At 47.6% G+C, this 23310-nt stretch overlaps 1 protein-coding gene across 7 annotated transcripts in view; it reads left to right on the top strand.

The window, feature by feature from the left end:
- Nucleotides 1–23310, top strand: part of BIRC6 (baculoviral IAP repeat containing 6) — a 471996-nt gene that overhangs the window by 152727 nt on the left and 295959 nt on the right. For 6 of the 7 annotated variants that reach the window (XM_073557613.1, XM_073557615.1, XM_073557614.1 and 3 more), the window contains exons 25-31: nucleotides 4090–4401; nucleotides 4693–4792; nucleotides 4926–5140; nucleotides 9115–9323; nucleotides 9412–9755; nucleotides 10682–10901; nucleotides 18738–18871. In XM_073557613.1, coding sequence (XP_073413714.1) covers nucleotides 4090–4401; nucleotides 4693–4792; nucleotides 4926–5140; nucleotides 9115–9323; nucleotides 9412–9755; nucleotides 10682–10901; nucleotides 18738–18871 — 1534 coding nt within the window. The remainder of the gene's footprint in view (nucleotides 1–4089; nucleotides 4402–4692; nucleotides 4793–4925; nucleotides 5141–9114; nucleotides 9324–9411; nucleotides 9756–10681; nucleotides 10902–18737; nucleotides 18872–23310) is intronic. The other variant, XM_073557616.1, reaches the window with a different exon arrangement.

Here is a 23310-nt window from a genome sequence, read left to right as displayed (position 1 = left end):
ATCCATTCCTGGGGTCTTACAGAGCCTGTAGCAGCTGTGGTTCACTTCCTGTGGATCAAGGGTCCACTCTCCATTCATCCATCATTCTGAATTCCCTTTCTTTCGTCCCTCGGACTTTTCCTTCTTGACGCCCTTTCATCAGGCTACTTGGCCTCAGCAACGGTACTTCTCAAGCTCAGGCTTGAAGTGTAGAGGTCCTCTGGCCTTCAGGTTAGAGTTCTGTTCGCGGAATTTGGTCGGCATTAGTAGGGTTGCCGGCTCAGAAAGGACTGCGTTCTTTTGAGTACGACGCACTCTGCCCGGGCAGTGTGTGTCCTCCTGGCGGTACTCTTTGGGCCTTCGTCTGGCACCTCTGCAGTGCGATATGTCCTCCACAGGTCCATAAGGTTTTCAAAGGCCATGCCTAGCTTTGGCAAGTGCCGATCGGGGTAAAAAAGACCTCGCAGGTGACCTTGCAGGTGACGAGGGTGACTACCTCGTCCTGATGGAGTTACTTGCTGTTCTTTCCCCTTGAGGACTGCTTTGGGAGGTCCCATGGTTCCTGTGTCCCCAATGAAGCGATAGAGAAAACAGGATTTTTAGTTGCTTACCGTAAAATCTATTTCTCTGAGCCTTCATTGGGGGACACAGCACCCTCCCAAGTTGAACAGCTCGGTTTACAGTATAATATTGTTACAGTATGGATTTGTGTTTCTGTGGTTTTTATCTCGTTTACAGATTGCTTCTCCTACTGCTTTCTCACTAACTGAACGTCCTACTTCCTGTCGGTGGGGTGTACACTGCGGAGGAGGAGCTAACTTTTTTTTTTCTGCATAAGGTCAGCCTCCTAGTGGCAGCAGCATACACCCATGGTTCCTGTGTCCCCCAATGAAGGCTCAGAGAAACAGATTTTACGGTAAGCAACTAAAAATCCTGTTATTCATTAAGCACTATAGCTATTCGGATAAGGAGTTATCTGAAGCTATTCGCTCATCCGTAGTAGTGACCTCTCTTGTTCCATCGCTACTGGTGCCATAGTCCACAGCCAGTCTCCTTGCCTCTTGTTCTGACAGAGAATGGCAAGTTACCGCTGCTGCTAGTTTTATGTACCTTACGTATGTGGCAGAGAACCTATTTTAGCAGTAGTCTTCATATTTGTGTATATACATTCCTGATGTATATTTGGATGGGGGGGTAACAGCGCTGACTTCATGCGTTCCATCGTGGTCACTATGCGGTTCAGGAACCGGAAGTTATGTAAGCGCTCCCAGGTTGAGACGCAGATGTTTACTAGGAGATGGAAATGATGGAAGCGCTCCACAATTGACACGCAAGGATGAGACAGGAAACGGAAATGACTCAAGCGTTCCGCTGCTGAGACGCAGGGACGCACAGACCAGGAAGGAGGGCGGATGTTCAGGTCTGCGTTTACACACTAGGGTGAGTTCCACCTCCAATATGGCAGTGATGACATCAGAACCTGGGATGCTTAGGGAACTATTTAAGGACAGCAGACTGAATGAAGAGGTGACTTTTTTTCCTCTGACAGGGGTGCTGGCATAACTAGCCAGCTAATGAGGCTTTACCTGCCACCGCAAGGGACCTCTATGCACATTGCTGTAATTATAAAAGAAAAACCCTGATGAAATCCCCCCCCCCCCCCCCCCCCCAGACGGAGGGAGAAACTTGTTGGAAAGGCTACATAACCCTAGGGGTAACTTATTTATCGGGCCATACTAGGGTACTGCCCTTGTTAGGGCGGCAGCAATGCAGGGGCACGACACGGAGTGGTAAAACAAAAAATACTCTTCCCCCTTCTTCTTGTGTTTCTTTACTCCCCATTGTTTGACCTAAGAAGGGAAAAGAGACATCTGGTCTGGATATGAAGCTAACATTCAAATACCGTAATTGAAATGGAGGAAGCTCTACCAGTTTTTTATCTTGAGCACTGTTTGGTTTTTGAGCGCTTGCACTTTAGTAATCAATTGTTTGGTTGTCCATTAATGCATTGGGACTGATAGTCCTTTTAAGGTATTATTAAAAGTTATGTTTTAATGATCTCTGCCTACCCTGCTGCTATTGTTGGCCATTGTAAGTTCACCTTTGAAGTCTGTTTACACAGACTGGCATATCATTTAATGCCACCAATCAGCTACTTGTTTGCTGATCCGCAATCACTTAGTAGCCTATCTACCTAGACAGATGGCACGTTAGGTGTGCCCTTGAATGATCATTAATAGATCGTCCTGTGCTCATAGGCTACCATTGTTCTCTGCAGATCATTTCACCCAAAAATTGAGCATTTGATTGTTCATTGGTTGATAATCATTCCTAGAAATACTTTCTGATGGTAATCTTTCGGGTAAATGGTCCTTACAGCCCTACATATTTTGTTGCCCTACTAGTCGTTTGGCCATCTTTCTCTCCTAGCTCTCCCATACACAGTAGTGCTTGCTCGGTCAAGCGAGCCTGTGTTCTATGTGAGAAAGCTGCTGCCAGACATCTTGGGCAAAAAAGTCTAAAATCTGACATGTTTGCTCCTTAACGCCCATACACAGTACACTGGTGGCCGAACCATTAATATCTGAAGGTTCAGCTGAGCCCAAAAATGCTTTGTCTGGCATGTTGATCATTTTTCCTAATGATCTGATATGTTGTTCAGCTGCTTTGTGGCCAATCGTAGTCCTCTTTTTTTTGTATGGTCATCCTATGGTTTTACATACCCTGTCACACCCCCTATTGACTAAATGGCCCAGCCTAAAGAGCTGAATGGAGAGGTATGAGCGAGTGTCAGTCTGAGTGTGATAGACTGCACCCAAAATCAAATGAGTTTAGTTTCAGGCCATCTTATTTCTGGTTATTAGAATAAGTCTCACACAGGTATCATCCAAGGTGTCATTTACACCAGAGCTTGGAGTGGCGGATTGCATTGACATCTTATGAATGGACTACCCTGTCTGCTTCCCTCTGTGCTATGTCATTTCGGTACACTTTTCCTTACGTTTCTTTTTCTGTTGCTGGAGTGTGTTGGCCACTAGATATCAGCAATGCTTTTGTGGCATATTTCTATCCAAAAACATAGATGGTTATTTCCCCCCCGGGAAAAAAGAAAAAAATATGGATTTCCCCGATTGATTATATAAACTTGCACTTTGTCTTGTATAAATCTGGGTTTACAAACAGGTGCGTTTTTAGCTGCAGCTTTCTAAAATCTTGGCAAAAATTGGGGTTTTCATCCATTTTATTGAACAGGTGCCGTATTTTTCGGATTATGACGCACGTTTACCCCCCCTAAATTTGGTAGGAAAATTAGGGTGCGCATTATAATATGGATATAAATTACCGGCCGCGGTGAAGCAGGGTCCCAGGGACGCTGCTGGAGGGGGCAAGAGTGACACGTTGCTGCAGGTTGGGATGAGGTGGTGTTCCGATGTGCGCCGCTGCGGGTGAAAATGTCTGCGGTGCTCTTGGGGGGGGGGGGGGGGGGGGAAATCTCTTTGCCGAGATCTCAATCTGAGCATGCGATGCCCCCAGCGGCCATTTTCCCGGAGGCCACTGCATCGCAGTAATGGATGTGCGGGTGGGTTCTGGGCTTTGACAAAATGCCGGCGAATCCCCCCTCGCACCAGAGCACCGCAGCCATTTTCACCTGCAGCGGAACAACCCCTCATCCCAGCCTGCAGCAATGCGCCACTCTTGCCTCCTCCAGTGGCAACCCTGAGACCCCATCACCGCAGCCACCACCCCCGGTAAGCAATAAGACGCATGGATTATAAGAGGCACCACAATTTTATTAAAAGTTTTTCCTATTTTTCTCCTCAAAATTTGAGGTGCGTCTTTTATAATACGAAAAATACGGTATATAGAAATAGCATGGCGGAGGCAGACTAAGTATGGGTACTTGTACTGTCCAGGCTGATGTCCGGTATGGATGGTTACAATGTATGTTTCCAGTATTATCTCCCTTTTAACACCAAGCCGTATTAATTTATATGGTGCTTGTCAGTATTACATTGTCTGAAAGAATATTTGAGCAGTTATTTAGCAGAAAAAAAGTTTGTTAATGTAATTGTTTGCTGAAGTTGTAATATTCTGCTTTATTCTTTCCAGAAGGCAAAGCTGGAAGCCAAACTCCATCAGACCACAGCGGCCGCTGCCGCAGCTGCCTCCGCAGTGGGCCCAGTCCACAACTCTGTGCCTTCTAACCCTGTGGCTGCACCAGGGTTTTTCATCCATCCATCTGATGTCATTCCTCCCACCCCAAAAACGACTCCACTCTTTATGACCCCTCCACTTACACCACCTAACGAGGCTGTCAATGCCATCCATGCAGAACTTGCTCAGCTGTTCCCTGGCACTGTCATGGATTCTCCTCCTGCCATCCTTGCTGGACATGGCAAACTTTCTAGCAAATCTAGAGGGGTAAATAATTGTTTTAACTGCTTAATTAACCGGCTGTTTTTCGCTGAGAAATATTACTCATTGCAGATTCTGGTGGCGATACAAGACAAAATCTTGTGGACAGGAGATCTGTGCTGTCTGTGAGGAAGGTTGTGCCAGTAAGCGGGCACTTCACAAAGATCACAGAGTTCTGTACCGAAGGGATCCTGTCCAGATTTATTGCTGCCCCTGATTTACACAGCATGAATCTCCTCACAGGTTCCTTTTATATTTTTTTAGTGTTTGCTAATTTTTCAACATATTCTGTTTTAGACTCAACTAGGCTCGGGTCTGGCACTAGCGATCTCTCATGCTTCTCATTTCCTACAGCCGCCTCCTCATCAGTCCATTATTATCGAGAGAATGCATTCTGGTAAGAAGATTGTGTAATGAAAAAAAAAAAATTCAGTTTTTGATATTTCTATATTGTTTAAACTGGTGCTCTGATGAACGAATATGGGATGTGTCACAATATAATTAGTTTTAATATGATTTTTTGTCCTCAGGCGCTAGAAGATTTGTGACTCTAGACTTTGGCAGACCTGTGCTCCTCACGGATATTCTTATTCCCACCTGTGGTGACCTGGCCTCTTTATCAATTGACATTTGGAGTTTGGGCGAAGAAGTTGACGGTAGAAGATTAGTCGTTGCAACGGACATCAGCACCCATTCACTCATTTTACATGACTTGTTACCACCACCGGTTTGCAGATTTATGAAGGTAAAGATAAAGCCTTATTGCCTTTTCTCTACTTTTAATGAGATGTTCGCAAACTTTGTTGAAGTCCTCGGTTTAATGTAGGTGCTGGAAAAAGCTCCCGACAAATGGTGACTATACACTTTCTTGTGTTTAAAAAAAACAAAAAAAAATTAAATATATATATATATATATATATATATATATATATATATATATATATATAATAATCTCCATATCCATCCAATATAACAAGAGAAAACATGACCGGTACCGCTGCAAGTCTATGCTGTCGATGTCATGCTTCAATATAGGCTCGACACTGTGATCATGGGTGTCCAGAAAACACAGTGTATGCAAATCCGCCAAAAGAGGAGAAAGGACCATAGCACTCACCGATCCAAGTAAAAATTCCGCGCTTTATTGGCCGTTTCGCACCTAATAGTGCTTCCACTGGTCAGGTAGACCTGTGGAAGCGCTATTAGGCGCGAAACGGCCATCAGCTATTGCTCACTCCTGTCCTCACACTCCCGGCCATGAAGTTTTAAACCTTTGCCAATAAAGAGCAGAAGTTTTACTTGGATCTGTGACTGCTATGGTCCTTTCTCCTCTGTTGGTGGATATACACCCACGCCTTTTTTGGCTTCCATGTAGCAATCGAGCCTTATGGACTAGTAACCATGTACACTGTGAGCCTTCCTGGCATACATGCTTAGCAATCGTAAAAGGGCAGACGGTATATAACCTAATTTTGTGTTTGGAAATAGTCTTTGACAGATTTGTTCATTGTGTGCTTTGTCCACAGCAGAGTCAGAGATTTCTTCTTTAGTCTGCCAACAAAAACAGGCGGTTTGATTTACATTGCTGATTTTGTTCCGACCCTTGGATCAAAATTGGACATATCTTGGCAATTTTCATGAATATGTCATGTAAAAGGCCCCATAGACTATCACAGGTATGAGTGCTATCCGTCAAAAACACAGATGACACTCGTACATGAAAAACAGACGTCTAAATGAGGCCTTAGTCTGTGCAATTCAGAACAAGGCTTTCATAGATGGACATTGAGCGCTTGTGTCCGTTACCTCTGACTTCTGGTCAATCAGAAGTTGCTGTGCCGGGAGGAACTGAAGTTTGTGGCTGGTATTTATAATACTGGGTACGGGGAACTTGGATTAGTAATGCCACTCCTGCAATGAAAAAAAACCGCTGGAGTGGTGCTTTAAAAAGCGAAAAATCTAACCGTTAAAATCGATGCCTTCCCATTCTGCAAATAAGAAAAAAAAAAATTGAAAATCTAAAAAAAGTGGTTATCCCCCTCCTTTTTGAAATTCCCAAATGTAAAAATATCTCTATTTATGCCACACAGTAAAGAACATAAAATAAAATTGCATCCCCCTATATAGAATTTATCTTTAATGCAAGGGAAATCAGAAATAAAAGACATTAAGGCTGTGTGCACACGCTGCGGATTCGCTGCGGATACACAGCGCATTTGGCACTGTGGATCCGCAGCAGTTTCTGCTGCGGTGTACAGTACCATTATTCCATATGGGAATTAAAAACTGCTGTGCAGACTGTGCAGAATTTTCCGTGCGGAATTTGCTGCCGTTTCAAATCCGCAGAAAGAATTGCATGTCAATTCTTGCTGCGGATTCCGCAGGGGTTTACCATCTCCTCCATTGTGGAGATGATAAACCGCAGGCTAATCCGCAGGTCTTTTGACCTGCCGATTTATCTGCAGATTTTGCAAAATCCGCAGCAGATTCCTCAGCTTGTGCACACAGCCTAGCTATAGCTGCAATATTAGCCCCAGTTGCAGGGCAATCCTGCCTGCTTAGAACTGTCTGGCCACCTAGGACCCCAGCAGCTCATGCTCTCCCTACACCTAGAGATCACATGACCTTGTTCAGCCCTGTGTATACTGTGATCAAGAAGGCAGAGATGGTAGCAAGTCATCTCTTCTTTCTCTAAAGGGAGTCTGGGTGTGCCTGACAGCTGGCTCCCACACCTGCATAAATTTCGCCCAAGCATCTTGCTCTGCTTTGCTTTATTAGAATGTCAGTGCAAAGTGTGGACCGCCCAGAGGTGTGGAATTAGAAAAATGACTTTCACAACTACTTCTTTCTGTAAGACACAAGCCCTCACCTGGCTATGTTGGTAGGAAAATAGAAAAGTTATAGCTCTTAGAAAGCAGGATATATATATATATATATGTGTGTGTGTGTGTGTGTGTGTATATATATATATATATATATATATATATATATATATATATATATATATATATATATATATATATATATATATACACAGTGCCTACAAGTAGTATTCAACCCCCTGCAGATTTAGCAGGTTTGATAAGATGCAAATAAGTTAGAGCCTTCAAACTTCACACAAGAGCAGGATTTATTAACAGATGCATAAATCTTACAAACCAAAAAGTTATGTTGCTCAGTTAAATTTTAATACATTTTAAACATACAAGTGTGGGTCAATTATTATTCAACCCCTAGGTTTAATATTTTGTGGAATAACCCTTGTTTGCAATTACAGCTAATAATCGTCTTTTATAAGACCTGATCAGGCCGGCACAGGTCTCTGGAGTTATCTTGGCCCACTCCTCCATGCAGATCTTCTCCAAGTTATCTAGGTTCTTTGGGTGTCTCATGTGGACTTTAATCTTGAGCTCCTTCCACAAGTTTTCAATTGGGTTAAGGTCAGGAGACTGACTAGGCCACTCCAACACCTTGATTTTTTGCCTCTTGAACCAGGCCTTGGTTTTCTTGGCTGTGTGCTTTGGGTCGTTGTCTTGTTGGAAGATGAAATGACGACCCATCTTAAGATCCTTGATGGAGGAGCGGAGGTTCTTGGCCAAAATCTCCAGGTAGGCCGTGCTATCCATCTTCCCATGGATGCGGACCAGATGGCCAGGCCCTTGGCTGAGAAACAGCCCCACAGCATGATGCTGCCACCACCATGCTTGACTGTAGGGATGGTATTCTTGGGGTCGTATGCAGTGACATCCAGTCTCCAAACGTCACGTGTGTGGTTGGCACCAAAGATCTTGGTCTCATCAGACCAGAGAACCTTGAACCAGGCTGTCTCAGAGTCCTCCAAGTGATCATGAGCAAACTGTAGACGAGCCTTGACATGACGCTTTGAAAGTAAAGGTACCTTACGGGCTCGTCTGGAACGGAGACCATTGCGGTGGAGTACGTTACTTATGGTATTGACTGAAACCAATCTCCCCACTGCCATGAGATCTTCCCGGAGCTCCTTCCTTGTTGTCCTTGGGTTAGCCTTGACTCTTCGGACAAGCCTGGCCTCGGCACGGGAGGAAACTTTCAAAGGCTGTCCAGGCCGTGGAAGGCTAACAGTAGTTCCATAAGCCTTCCACTTCCGGATGATGCTCCCAACAGTGGAGACAGGTAGGCCCAACTCCTTGGAAAGGGTTTTGTACCCCTTGCCAGCCTTGTGACCCTCCACGATCTTGTCTCTGATGGCCTTGGAATGCTCCTTTGTCTTTCCCATGTTGACCATGTATGAGTGCTGTTCACAAGTTTGGGGAGGGTCTTAAATAGTCAGAAAAGGCTGGAAAAAGAGATAATTAATCCAAACATGTGAAGCTCATTGTTCTTTGTGCCTGAAATACTTCTTAATACTTTAGGGGAACCAAACAGAATTCTGGTGGTTTGAGGGGTTGAATAATAAATGACCCTCTGAATAAACTTTTCACAATTTAAAAAAAAATTAAACAAAGAAATAACATTCTTTTTTGCTGCAGTGCATTTCACACTTCCAGGCTGATCTACAGTCCAAATGTCACAATGCCAAGTTAATTCCGAATGTGTAAACCTGCTAAATCTGCAGGGGGTTGAATACTACTTGTAGGCACTGTGTGTATATATATATATAATATATATATATATGCTAAATTTGCCTTTCCGAGGTTCATTTATGCAACAATGTGTGATATGTGTTATTGTTTTTTACAGATTACGGTCATTGGACGTTATGGAAGTACAAATGCTCGGGCAAAGATCCCGCTGGGCTTTTACTATGGCCATACCTATATATTACCTTGGGAAAGTGAGCTGAAACTCATGCATGACCCCCTCAGAGGTGAAAATGAGTCTGCAAGTCAGCCAGAGGTAGACCAGCATCTTACCATGATGGTGGCCCTGCAAGAGGACATCCAGTGCAGGTTAGTGCTTCCTGTGAACTCGCAGCGCTCTCCTAACTGTTCATTCGCAGAATTCATTAAACAGTCTGCTTCTTTCATTACTCCATAGATATAACTTGGCCTGCCATCGATTAGAGACTTTGCTGCAGAGCATTGACCTCCCCCCGCTGAACAGTGCCAACAACGCACAATATTTTCTAAGAAAGCCAGACAAAGCAGTTGAGGAGGACAGCAGAGTGTTTTCTGCTTACCAAGACTGCATACAGCTTCAACTCCAGCTGAACTTGGCTCATCATGCTGTTCAGAGACTTAAAGTTGCCTTGGGTATGAGCAGGAAAACACTGAGAGAGCAGTTTGACTCACGAGAGCTGATAAACACATCAACTGAGCAACTTCGCACGATCATCCGTTACCTTCTGGACACCCTGCTTAGCCTTCTTCACTCCTCTAATGGTTAGTGGCTCCAGCTTTAAAAGGAATCTGTCACCAGATTTTTGCTACCAATTGTGAGAGCAGCATGCCGCTCATTTTGATAAATTCACGTTTTTATCTTCTGCAGTTCTCTGAATGCAGAGCTCTGTATAATCCCGCCAGCACCACTGATAAGCAACTTTCTGTTCATGTACAGTGTGCACAGAAAGCTGCCAAGCAATGGTAGGGGTGGGGTTATATAGAGCTCATTAATATGGAGGACTACATGGCAGGAGGTTTACTACTCCTCTAGTGATAATCTCCTGCTGATAAAACTGTGATTTTATCGTAACTACAGGAAACAGTTCAGTAAGTGAAATATTGCTGGAATCAGGGTCTCTGTCTCTACATTAAGCTAATCTTCAGTTTGGTGGCAACAATTTTATGCCAGATTCCCTTTAAAGGGGTTGTCTTGTTTGAGAGCAGACTCTGTGACAACAGACTTCTGAATCATTACGGTTTGCGGTGCGCACTTTCTTTTGATTTGTACGATTACCGGTGAGTGCGAGCAAGCAATCACATAACCGAATGTATACGATATGTGATCATGTGCTGACTAGATGCGGTCAACTTCTGGTATCTCGCTACTGTTGAGGGAGACCAGAGGAGACTAGTCAGCATGTGACTGCATCTATGCAAATGTCATGACTGCTTGCATCCATATCGCTCCAGCAATACAGGAGAATCAGGACAGTGTACACATTGCACACTGTCACCATTGAGATGTTTTCAGTGTCATAGCATGACTGCATAATTTGCACTCAAGCCTGTACAACCCCTTTGAAGCCATGTAAAAGTGCTCGGTCTTTGTTGTGCAGACATGCTAGTGTAATGCATATTAAGGGGGATTTTGTAGTCGGAGTGAACCTGTTACTATTAATTGAGCAAATGTTTCTATTCCCTTGAAGGCCATTCTGTGCCAGCAGTGCTCCAGAACACTTTCCATGCTCAGGCCTGTGAAGAGCTATTCAAGCACTTGTGTATAAGCGGAACCCCAAAAATCCGGTTACACACTGGCCTCCTCCTGGTACAGCTGTGTGGTGCAGAGAGGTGGTGGGGTCAGTTTCTCTCCAATGTCCTCCAGGAACTGTACAACTCTGAGCAGCTTCTAATCTTCCCTCAAGATCGGTAAGGTCCTGTTTGATTATTGCAGTTTTATAATATGCAGGAATCGGAAGAGTTGGGCTTTTTCATTTCACTTGGCAGCAGAACCGATAGACCCCTATGTGTAATGGAACTGTTAGGGTTTATTCACACACTGCCAGTTTATTGCTGAGTTCTCTGCAACTGAAAATCTTTTCCTTTTACATGAATGAGGTTGTTTTGACAGGAAGCAAATGGATTTCTGAATGCCTTATTTAGGAGGATGTAAATAAATTTTATACTTAAAAATGTACCCTAAAGGCCTTTTCCACATATGTTTGAATGTCTTTGAACTACAACTACTTTGCTCTGATCTGGTGAGACAAGTGTTACCTAATGATGGCCATAATACTTTAGCTGTCAGCATAACTGTTGTTTAGCTGGCTGCCGTCCTTCCTTGCCTTCTTTCCCCACTAAGTGCACAAGCGTGCTCAGCTTGGCCAAGTGTGTTTGTTCTCAAGGGGAAGACACCTCTTGCAGCTACTCTTCTCCATTAAGAGGAAACAGCACGTTGTAGAGGAAAAAAAAGGCCCTATACCCACAACATAATGTAGACCATCTTTATTAAATGGCATAAACAAGGTTAAAAAGCAAACCATACTTGATTCAAAGTATAAAAATGGCATCACATACAGCAGGAAGTGGACAAGATGGCACATAATTGGGCAGAGTGCAAAATATTAGTGGTAAAATTCATTCATTACTCTGTCGCCTCATTGGGGGACTCAGAACCATGGGTGTTATGCTGCTGTCCACTGGGAGGCGACACTATGCATAATCTGAAAAAGATTAACCATGGCTCCTCCTCTGCAGTATACACCCCTGGGTGGCGTTAGCCTTCTCCAGTTTTTGCTTAGTGTCGCATAGGAGGCATTTTTTTTCCCTTTTTTATTTTTTCCGTTTTTTTCCTGACTGACTACAGATGAAGAAAAGTGGGTCTCCTGCGAGACCCCCGGCATGGCTCCTTCCTCGGCCCCTATTACAGGGTGCCCGGTTGAAGTTGAGGTGGCTATTCCCCATGTTGCTCCTTCCCCAGTCCCTCGGGTACTGGTTTGAAGTTCAGACCCCCCTCCTTCCCCAATTCCCTTGGGTTCTGGTTTGAGGTCGAGGCAAGGATGAAGCCCCCTGATGGTGACAGCAGCACCCTCCCTAATCCCCCTCTGGGGGCATTAGTTTGAGACCCCTCAGGTAGGGCCTGTACAAGGCAGCATTCTGCAGCTCCAAAGCCAGGGACCTCCAGCCCAGCTGCGGGCTCCTGTAGGGGCCGGGGGAGAGTGTACGCAGGCATAGCACACACAGACACAGGGCTCCTGTGCCCCTGTCTCTGCGGCAGCGCCAGCTCCATAGCGCTTCAGGGGGACCCCTCACAGGGCCCCGCTCCTGTTACTAGCCCCACCGCTATCCTACCTTTAGATCCGGGGGGGAGGGTCTGGTTCAGATCCGACCCCCTCCCGGACATCCGCACCGGCCTGGAGCCCTTCTGGGCATCAGACTTCAAATTTAGACTGCGGCTTTGGCCTAGCTGAAGCCGCCGCCTCCGCCCCCCCCGGATGACATATATGACACTTTACAGTGTCATAGAAGGGGCAGATCGAGATAGAAATGGCGCGTTTTTACATAGTTCTGCGCGCCCTTTTCAGCTCTCCGCCCCCTTCCTTTTCCTCCTCGTCCTCTCAGCGGCCATTTCTGGGTCCGAATTGCTGCAGGATAAGGCATTGTGACATCAGCAGCACGTCAGCCAGTCTCCGGGGGGCACAGGACTGTGAATCTACGGCGCTGGACCTAGGGGCACACTGGTGGGGTAAGATCACAGCTGGGTTTTCTTACTCGGCTGTGAATCCTTATTCCCTATAAGGCTCCCCTATAGGTTTCCTCTGCATAGCCACCCCTGTAGGGCCCTCTGCATAGCCAGCCCTTCTGCACTCGGTGCACTATGCTGGGCTCAAGGTACAAGAGAACCAGGCAGGACTGCTTTTATGCATTCTGCACAGCCTGCAAAACCACTCTCCCTAGTGGCAGCACGTACCCGCACTGCTGGGATTGTATCCAAAATACTGGGTCAGAACCCCAAGAGGCTCCTACCAATGCTTCAGCGTCTGCTACCACGCCGGAATGAGCTACTCAAATGTCGCAGTCTATGACGCAGTCCATAGATAACCTGACCTCCACATTACTCCAGGCTCTGCAGGGTCATGTCTCGGCTATGAGCGTTACCCAGCAAAGGGACAGCTCCACTGAGGGACAGGCCGTTTCTGGCTCTCCCAGACGTAAGCGGACCCACAGGTCGCGTTCATCTGCGTCATGCCATAGCACACGGTCATCCCCCTCTAGGGAGAGATACCATAGTTCCAGGTCACCTAGACCGTCCCCTACTAGGGACAGACAACGCAGATCTCCACAGCAATCCCCGACCACAGGAGACCTCCGCCCCAGTTCGCCACCAGGGAATGCCTCCGCGATACACATGATTCGGAAGGCATCTGTGACTCCGACTCAGACAACGAAACGGAGAGGTCTCTGGTCCCCGGTACCCCTAGTAATGCAGCGCTAGTTGAGGACATTATCTCTTCCATCCATCGGGTGCTGGATATTTCTGATCCACCCCCGGAAGCCCCAGAACACAAGATTTGCTTTGAATGTGTTCTGAAACCGCGTAAGGTCTTCTCTAATCACCCGGAATTTCAGGCGATACTTACTAAGCAGTTTTCGCAGCCCGAGAAGAAATTCACCAATCGCAAATATTTGGAGGCAAGGTACCCTTTCCCACAGAAGGACACTGAGTGGACAGAGCAGCCCGAAGTGGACCCTCCATTCTCTAGGCTAGCAGCACAGACCCTCCTGTGACTGCCAGATAGCTCAACCCTTTGAGACGCAGCGGAACGGCAGGTAGAACGCATGGCTCGTTCAATTTTCGAAGCGGCAGGGGCCTCCCTGGCTCCCGCGTTCGCTTCAGTCTGGGCGGCTAATGCCATTCTGGTTTGGGCCAAAAATTTGCAGGATGGCCTCCAAGCTTCCAATCCTGAGCTGTCTGACCAAGCGGTTCAAATAGCAGTGGTAGCAGATTACATGCTTCATGCAGCTCTGGATTTCGCAAGAGGTGTAGCGGGAATAGCATCAAACGCCATCACTATCCGGCTTATCCTTTGTTTAAGGGAATGGAAAGCGGACGCAGCCTCGAAAAAGTCCCTCACACACCTCCCGTACCTCAGTGGGCGACTTTTTGGTGAAAAGTTGGACACAATGATATCCAATGCCACTGGGGGGGAAGAGTACCTCTCTTCCTAAGCTAAAACCTAAATGCACGTTCAAAAGGCGTAACTAAACACGATTCTGATCCTTTCGGAATTCTTCAGGCTGGTCCGTCTCGCGTCCAGCACAAAATCGTAACCGCTCTCCACGCACTGACAACCCACGGGCGGCGCAGAGGCCGGACAGGACCTGACAGCCGAAAGCAGGTCAGGCAAAGCCCAAAGGAGGAAAACCTCAGACTTTCTCCTCATCATGACTCACGAACTCCGGAAGACACCCCACCCGTAGGCGGACGACTTTTACTCTTTCAGCAAGTCTGGCTGCCTATTACAGAAGACAGGTGGGTCTGGGAAATAGTGTCTTCCGGACACAAGATAGAGTTAACTTCCAGCCCACCGAACCGGTTCTTCCTTTCTGTTCCCCCAAAGCCCCCAGACAAGGCTCGTGCCTTCCGCCACGCGGTTTCCTCCCTCCTTCAAGTAGGAGTCATAGTACCAGTTCCCGCAACCGAGCGCTTCCGAGGGTTCTACTCCAATCTATTTGTAGTCCCCAAAAAAGGAGGCAGCGTACGGCCCATACTGGACCTGAAACAACTCAACAAATATGTACGGGTTCGTCATTTCTGCATGGAGTCCCTTCGGTCCATCATTGCGTCCATTGAGCAGGGAGAATTTCTCGCCTCCATAGACATACAGGACGCATACCTGCACATACCGATTGCTGCCGCCCATCAGAGATTTCTCAGGTTCGCTATCGACCAGGATCACTACCAGTTCATGGCTCTCCCGTTCGGACTCGCCACGGCTCCCAGGACGTTTACAAAAATCATGTCAGCCACCATGGACTTTCTACACTCCAGAGGCATAGTAGTCGTTCCATACCTGGACGACCTTCTTATCAAGGCTCCCACCTTCAAGGACTGCGAGGTCAGTGTCTCAATCACAATCAACAATGGGCATGGGCTGGTTAGTCAACTTGCAAAAGTCATCGACTACCCCAAGTCAGTCTCTGACATTCCTGGGGATGCTTTTCGACACCTCCAGGGGTCTGGTGCTCCTTCCCAGGGACAAGGCACTGGCTCTCCGTCTGGGAGTTCGCATACTCCTCCGCAATCCCCCCCGATCTCTCCGGTTTGCCATGAGAGTCCTCGGCAGGATGGCAGCAACAATGGAGGCGGTACCATTTGCCCAGTTTCATCTCAGACCCCTTCAACTAGCCATCCTCAAGTCCTGGGACAGGAATCCTTTCTCCCTCGACAGGGAGTTCCGGCTAACATCTAAAACCAGGAGGTCCCTGCACTGGTGGCTCAAGCCAACCTCGCTTGCAAGGGGATAATCCTTTCTCTCAGGTCAATGGAAGGTTCTGACCACCGACGCAAGCCTGACAGGTTGGGGTGCGGTGCACCTACATCACAGGGCACAAGGCAAGTGGTCAGCACTGGAAGCGACCATGCCCATCAACGTCCTGAAGATTCGGGCCATCTTCCTGGCACTGAGAGCCTTTCAACACTTGCTGGCAGCCTCTCATATCAGAATACAGACGGACAATGCCACGGCGGTGGTATATGTGAATCACCAAGGCGGAACCCGCAGTACCCAGGCGATGAGGGAAGTGGCACATATCCTCCATTGGGTGGAAGACACGAGGTCGGTACTCTCTGTGGTCCACATTCCGGGTGTGGACAACTGGGAAGCCGACTTCCTCAGCAGACAAGGAATGGACTCGGGGGAGTGGTCTCTTCATCCCGAAATTTTTCACCAGATCTGCCGTCGCTGGGGGACCCCGGACGTGGACCTAATGGCATCCCATCTCAATGCCAAGGTCCCCAATTTCACGGCCAGGACACTCGATCCGCGGTCGCTCGGAGCATATGCCCTGGTTCAGGACTGGACCCAGTTCCAGCTTCTGTACATTTTTCCTCCCCTCCCTCTGATCTCCAGAGTCGTGAGGAAGATCAAACAAGAGGGAGTTCCAACCATCCTGATCGTGCCAGACTGGCCCAGACGTACATGGTACGCCGACATTGTGCAACTTACAGCAGACGCTCCCTGGCGTCTCCCCAACCGTCCCGATCTTCTGTCACAAGGCCCGTTCTACCACCAGAACTCAGGGGCTCTCAATTTGACGGCATGGCCCTTGAGACCTGGGTTTTAACCCAGGCAGGGCTCTCACCGGACGTCATTAAGACCATGATCAGGGCACGGAAGTCAGCCTCCGCCAAGATTTATTACCGTAGATGGAGAGCTTTCTTTACCTGGTGCGAATCTCACGGCCAGATTCAACTCCCTTATTCCCTCCCAAAGGTACTTGGCTTTCTTCAATCGGGCCTGGACGCCCGGCTATCCCTAGGCTCGCTTAAGAGGCAGGTGTCAGCGCTCTCAGTGCTTTTCCAGAGACTCATTGCTAACAAGTCGCAAGTAAGGACTTTTCTCCAGGGAGTTTCCCGATTAGTTCCCCCCTACAAACGTCCACTGGAAACGTGGGACCTCAACCTGGTCCTGACAGCATTGCAGGCACCACCTTTCGAACCCCTTAAGGAAGTCCCACTCCGCATTCTACCACAGAAGGTGGTTTTTCTGGTGGCAATCACCTCGCTACGCAGGGTGTCTGAATTGTCAGCACTCTCCTGCAGACGGCCCTTCCTAGCCTTTCCTTCCGAATGTTGTGTCCAACTTCCACCTCAAAATTTCACTGCCATCTCTTTGCCCGGTTCCGGTTCATAGAGTGGAGAAGGCTCTGCATACGCTTGACCTCGTCAGGGCATTGCGTATATACGTGTCTAGGACTGCGCCCTTCCAGAAGTCTGATTCCCTTTTCCTTCTTCCGGAAGGCGTTCGCAAGGGTCTGCTGGCTTCCAAAGCTACCCTTGCCTGGTGGATTAAGTACACCATACAAGAGGCTTACCGCCTTAACAATTCTCCTCTTCCGGCCGGTATCATGGCACACTCTACGCGGGCGGTAGGGGCCTCCTGGGCCATTCGGCACAAGAAGGCGTGTAAGGCGGCCACTTGGACTAGCCTACACACGTTTACGAAACACTATAGAGTTCATACCCAGTCCTCAGCGGACGCGATCCTGGGTAGACGGGTTCTGCAGGCGGCGGTGCCCCAAGTTTAGGGACCTGTCAGCACAATATTCGTCCATTGCTTCCCAACCAGGGACTGCTTTGGGAAGTTAAATGGTTCTGTGTCCCCCAATGAGGCGACAGAGTAAAGGAGATTTTTGTGTACTCACCGTAAAATCTTTCTCTTAGCCTCTAATTGGCGGACACAGCTCCCACCCTGTTGACCTTACGGGCCGTTGTTATGGTTGAGTTCTCATATTGTTCATTGAGCACGTACATAGTGGCCTTCTTACAGGCATGGTTATGTTGTTTCTGTTATGTTCCTCCTAATGCTTTTGCACAAAACTGGAGAGGGCTGACGCCATCCAGGGGTGTATACTGCAGAGGAGGAGCCAAAGTTAATCTTTTTCAGATTATGCATAGTGTCGCCTCCTAGTGGACAGCAGCATAGCACCCATGGTTCTGTGTCCCCCAATTAGAGGCTAAGAGAAAGAGATTTTACGGTGAGTACACAAAAATCTCCTTTTTTACCCGTAAAAGATAGAAATGCTGCTAATCTGGCAGGGTCGGTGTATACTTATGACAGATAAGATCTTAGTACCGGAAGTATAGCTACTGTCATTAAATGTATAAAATATAAAGTGAATAGGTGATTTAGACACCATGAAATATGGACGGATGGATGGGAAGTAAAAATAGCAAGAATTCCACATGTAAATAAAGGAAGGCTGCGTACCCATGACTTGTCTTCTGCTGCTGGAAAGGCCCTCGCCCCAGGTACATAAGCATGCTCAGTTTGGCCAAGTGTGTTTTGTACTTCATGGAAAGGGGGGTGTAAGATGCTGCCAGACACCTCTTGCATTGACTCTTCTCCCTTAAAGGGAATCTCTCAGCAAGATTTTATCCACCCAAGCTATTTACAAGTTCCTTTAACTCTTTCAAAATCAACTCCGCAATACCTTTGCTTGACCAGACCACTCCTCCACTACTGAGAAATCATTGTTTAAATTGATATGAGAATGAGACTTAAGGACTATTTGTAGATCTGAAGCCTCTGCCAGTCAAGCTGTATAACCGGCCAGCACCATCATTTCATGATTGACTGACCGCCTCTATGCTGTGTGACTTCAGGTATAGGAGTCGTCAGTTAAGCATGAGTTGGCAGCGCTGGGTGGGGAATAGAGCTGGAGTGACTTAGACTTCAGATCTACAAATAGCTCTCTAGCCTCATTTACATATCATGTAAAGTGCTGATTTCTCAATAACAAAGGAATGTACAGTGCATTTAAAGGTATGGTTCGGTTTGTTCTTCAAAGAGCCACATGCGCATATAAATAGTTTGAGGAGTAAATCCTACTGACAGATTCCCTTCAAGAGGAAAGGATAAAGCGTGGTTAAATCCCCTCACATTTTGATTAGCCACATTGGAATCTAGAACAAAATTAAGTGGTTAAGGGTGTGTTTTTTTTCCAGCTGTGTTAATTTAACTTTTCACTTTTTTCCCCCAGAGTCTTCATGCTACTCTCCTGCATAGGCCAAAGATCACTTAGTAACAGTGGAGTCCTGGAAAGTTTGTTAAATCTACTAGACAGTCTATTGTCACCTCTACAACCTCATCTCCCTGTGTATCGTCGAGTTGAAGGTAACGCCTATACTTTTACTATTGGGAGTAAGAGATAATTATTCATGGAGTTAGGACTAAGTTGTTCGTGAACCAGAATCTTCTCCTGGCTTCTCCCATCCCTGCTCTCCTGGAGTGAAGGATTACTCTAGTTACACGCTTATAGAGAGAGACTTGTCACTCCAGAGCAGCGGGACTCGCCTTTTATATGCATGTTTTGTGTGAAATGACCCAGCAATTCGATGTTAAGCATAGCTGCCTGAAATGATGGAGCCGGACCCTGATTCATGCTGTCTGTAGTTCAGGCAACATGAATCAGATGTTTTGTTCCCTTTAAGGCTAGTTTCACACTAACGCTTTTGAGCGCAGCGACGGCCTGCGCACGGCCGCCGCTAAGCCCCGCCCCTGCCGCGCCTCCGCCGGTAGCTCCGCCTACCGGCACAAGACGCTGCATGCGTCCTGCGTCCCCTATCTTTATCACTGGGGGGCGCAGGCCGTGCGCAGTATGCGTTTGGCGGCGCATGCGTCCTTTTGACGGTGCGCCGACCTGCGCCAAACGCAACCTGCTGCAGTTTGGTTGCGCTCGGCGCACCGTCAAAAAGGCGCATGCGCCGCCAAACGCATACTGCGCGCGGCCTGCGCCCCCGTGATAAAGATAGGGGACGCATGCAGCGTCAACCGGCGAAGGTGCGGCAGGGGGCGGGGCTTAGCGGCGGCCGTGCGCAGGCCGTCGCTGCGCTCAAAAGCGCTAGTGTGAAACTAGCCTAAGCCAAACACAGTCCAGTTACTTGTTTTGGCTTCAGCAGTAAGAACAGACCTCTCACAGTCTGATGATTCACCACCCTGTACTTGTGAACCTCCGAACAAGAGACTTGTTCCTGAGCCTCCAAAATATATGTGAAAAGCAGTGCTTCATGTCTCCATGGAGAATTACATTGAGTAAAGGGATGGTCCAAGGTTTACTTCGTAGATAAATGGTGTCCGATTTTCATAGTAAATTGTCTCAAAAACAAGATTTTTGGTTGCTTACCGTAAAATCTGTTTCTCGGAGCCTTCATTGTGGGACACAGGAAACCATGGGTGTACGCTATGCCGCCACTAGGAGGCTGACACTATGCAGAAAAAAAGTTAGCTCCTCCTCTGCAGTGTACACCCCACCGACGGGAACTAGGATATTCAGTTAGTGAGAAAGCAGTAGGAGAAGCAATCTGTAAAAAAGACAGAAACCTGGCGCTCCTTTCTTTGGAAGCAGCTGGACTCCTCAGTTCTCTGAGAAAATGACAAGGAAAGATCTGAGAGTAGGCCACTGTGAACCTGCTAGAGAGCTGAACACTGAAGACAAACTGAATGGAACCTGGAGATACCCTGGATCTCATAGCCGCGATGTAGTCTCAGACTGACTAACAGAGCGGCACAGAAAGAGAGAACCGTTGAAGAGACATCTGCTTTCCCGACTAAGCAGGTAGAACATAGACTAATGGATGACTTCGCAGACTGAGATCAAAAGGAAACTAAACAGCATACAGGGATGTGGATGGGTATGGAAAAAATAGTCTAGATGGGCTTTGAAAGTACAACAAAAAGTGAGCAGTCGAACGAGGAAAGTCCATGAAAAAAACATGGAAGTATGTCAACTGCAAGGAAAGTTGGCTCTAGGAAGATCACATATACTCCAGAAGACAACTAGGCTGATGAAAGGAAGATAATTCCCTATGACGATCTGAGCAACCATCTCCCTCCTGGACCCTTTGGAACGGGGAGAGGATTATAGTGTGTAGACTCGCTTACCTAAATATAAGACACCACACGCCCAAGGATAACAGTGAAAAAGATACGAATCTAGCTGAAGGAAGAAACGTGTTATCACTAAACTCCTCATTGGATTCAGGACTGGAGCAGCTTTCTGTTCTGTTCGATGTTTGCACAGAGTAAGATCCCATTCCTGTCCGAGGTGGGAGACTTGTTCCTGCCACGCTTGGAAGTCACATCCCGGAGCTGCTGAAGGCTTTATCCGGTGTCTGTAAGAAAGAATAGGTAAGTACTGACAAATAGGATAGGTGCAGAGACCACAGCAGTGGGTGAATGAGGAGGAGAAATGAGTGCCATCCTGGATGAGCTGCTCTACCTGAGCCACTTGTGTGGGTTGTAGAGTCCGTCTCATGCTACCACGAGTGTGAAAGTACAACCAACATTCAAAAGTGACCAAAACATCAGCCAGAAAGCATTGGTACTGAGATGTGGTCTGTGGTCCCCACCTGCAGAACCACTCCTTTAATGAGGGTGTCTTGATAATTGCCAATAATTTCCATCTGTTGTCTATTCCATTTGCACAACAGCATGTGAAATTGATTGTCAATCATTGTTGCTCCCTAAGTGGACAGTTTGATTTCACAGAAGTTTGATGTACTTGGAGTTATATTCTGTTTAAGTGTTCCCTTTATTTTTAAGCAGTGTATAATAATGAGGCCCCCTGCCCTGTCTTCCCTCCATCACCCCTTCAGTTCCCACCCTGCCCCCATCCTCTCACATTGACCCCACAGTGACCATTACATACCTGAATATAGAGAACACCACACATAAAGGAAAACGGGAAAACCAGTAGCAGCAATCACACAGTGATCTATGCAGACCCAGTGGGATCTACAGCTGATAACCCCACAGACTATATAATTATAATTGTTAGGACAGTCAAATCACTGACCACAGCACAACACACAAGAGCACATTGACCATAAGTCCTGAATGTCAAAATATATATACTTTATTATTTTATAAATAAAGGTACTTGAGGTATTTTAAAAGTAGCAAAGCATCAATGTTTTATAATATAAAAATATACATAAAAGGGCAGTACTATCCTGACGAAGGCTAATTGCCGAAACACGTGTTGGGGAGGGCGGCTGTCCAGACCAGGTGCAGTCTGGACAGCCGCCTTACAGTGTAGTAAAAATTTGTTAATGGCACAGGAGCAGTTCGCAATGGGCCATGCATGAGGTATCAGGGTCTGGGCCAGCATTTAGAGCTTTGAATTTAAGTTTAAACTAATACAAGGTGGGGGAGGGACCGATGTAAGCCTTCTTACTCTGTCGCCTCATTGGGGGACACAAGACCTTGGGTGTTATGCTTTCTGTCCACTAGGAGGCGACACTATGCTTAATCTGAAAAAGATTTGGCTCTGGGTCCTCCTCCACAGTATACACCCCTGGGCGGCATCCGCCTTACCTCAGTTTTTGCTTAGTGTCGCAAGGAGGCACACCATAAGAAGATTCTTCTTGACACAGATGAAGAAAAGAGGGTCTCTCTGAGACTCCCGACATGGCTCCCTCCTCGGTCCTCTTTTTAGCGGTACCCGGTTGAGGTAGAGATGGCTCTTCCCCATGTCACTCCCTCCCCAGCCCTTCGGGTGCATGGTTCGAGGTCGAGAACCCCCCCCCTCCTTCCCCAGGCCCTGGGCTTTTTGGGTTGAGGCTGAGGTGAGGAAGAATTCCTCCTGATGGCGGTGAAGCGCCCTCCCTAACCCCCTCTAGGGATGTTAGGTTGAGACGCCACAGGTAGGAGCTGCGTTCGCAGCGCTAACTTTATTGTAGCCCCAGCACTGCTGTGGTCTGCTATGGGGTCGGGGGCTGTCATATTTGGGCCACAGTATGCAGGGATTCCTGTCCCTGCGGCAGCGTCAGCCCTCTAAAGGGGTCAAAAAGACCCTTCACAGGGCTGCGCTGCATATATAGGGGCGTCCGGGCGATATGGCACTCATCCAGGGGGGTTTTGGTTCGTTTTCCGCCCCCCTCCGGACTACCGCGCCGCTCTGGAGCCCTTCCCGGGCAGGATTTTGTACTTTAGTCCGCGGCTTCGGCCTAAGCCGAAGCCACCGCCCTTGTTACCGCCCCCGGCCTGTCCCCCTGGATGATGATAATGACGCTGCACAGCGTCATACAGGGGCCGGATCGAGCCAGGAAGGCGCGGTTTTGCCTGGCTGCGCGCCCTTTTTCTGCTCTCCGCTCCTCCTCCCTCCCACCTCTTTACCTCAGGGAAGACAGCAGCGCTGCTATATTACTCAAGAACGCTGCACAGTCTCCAGGGGGCGCAGAACCGAAGTTTTTCTGCTGGCGCCGGATCTAGGAGCACACCGGTGGGGTAAGGCACAGCAGGATATTATCCTGCTGTGGACGCAGACTCCCTATAGGTTCCCTATAGCGCTCCTCTGCATAGCCACCCCTGTAAGGTTTTTGGTCAGAATAACCTGCCGGCACTCAGTGCACTATGTCGGTCTCCAGGTCCGAAAGAAGAAGAAAAGAAAAAAAAAAAACAGGTTTATCTGACAGACAGGTCTGTTCAGCCTGCAAAGCCAATCTTCCCAGCGGCAACATGCACCCGTACTGCTAGAGTTGTTCCCAAAATGCTGGGTCAGTGCCCCAAGAGGCTCCTGTCACTGTTTCAACTACACTGACATGCCGGTATGG

This window comes from Dendrobates tinctorius, unplaced genomic scaffold (assembly GCF_039654945.1).
Source record: "Dendrobates tinctorius isolate UK_male_01 unplaced genomic scaffold, ASM3965494v1 ptg000250l, whole genome shotgun sequence".
Taxonomy (NCBI): Eukaryota; Metazoa; Chordata; class Amphibia; order Anura; family Dendrobatidae; genus Dendrobates; species Dendrobates tinctorius.
The sequence above is the reverse complement of the archived record's forward strand: the minus strand, read 5'-3'. Positions and strand labels throughout refer to the sequence as shown.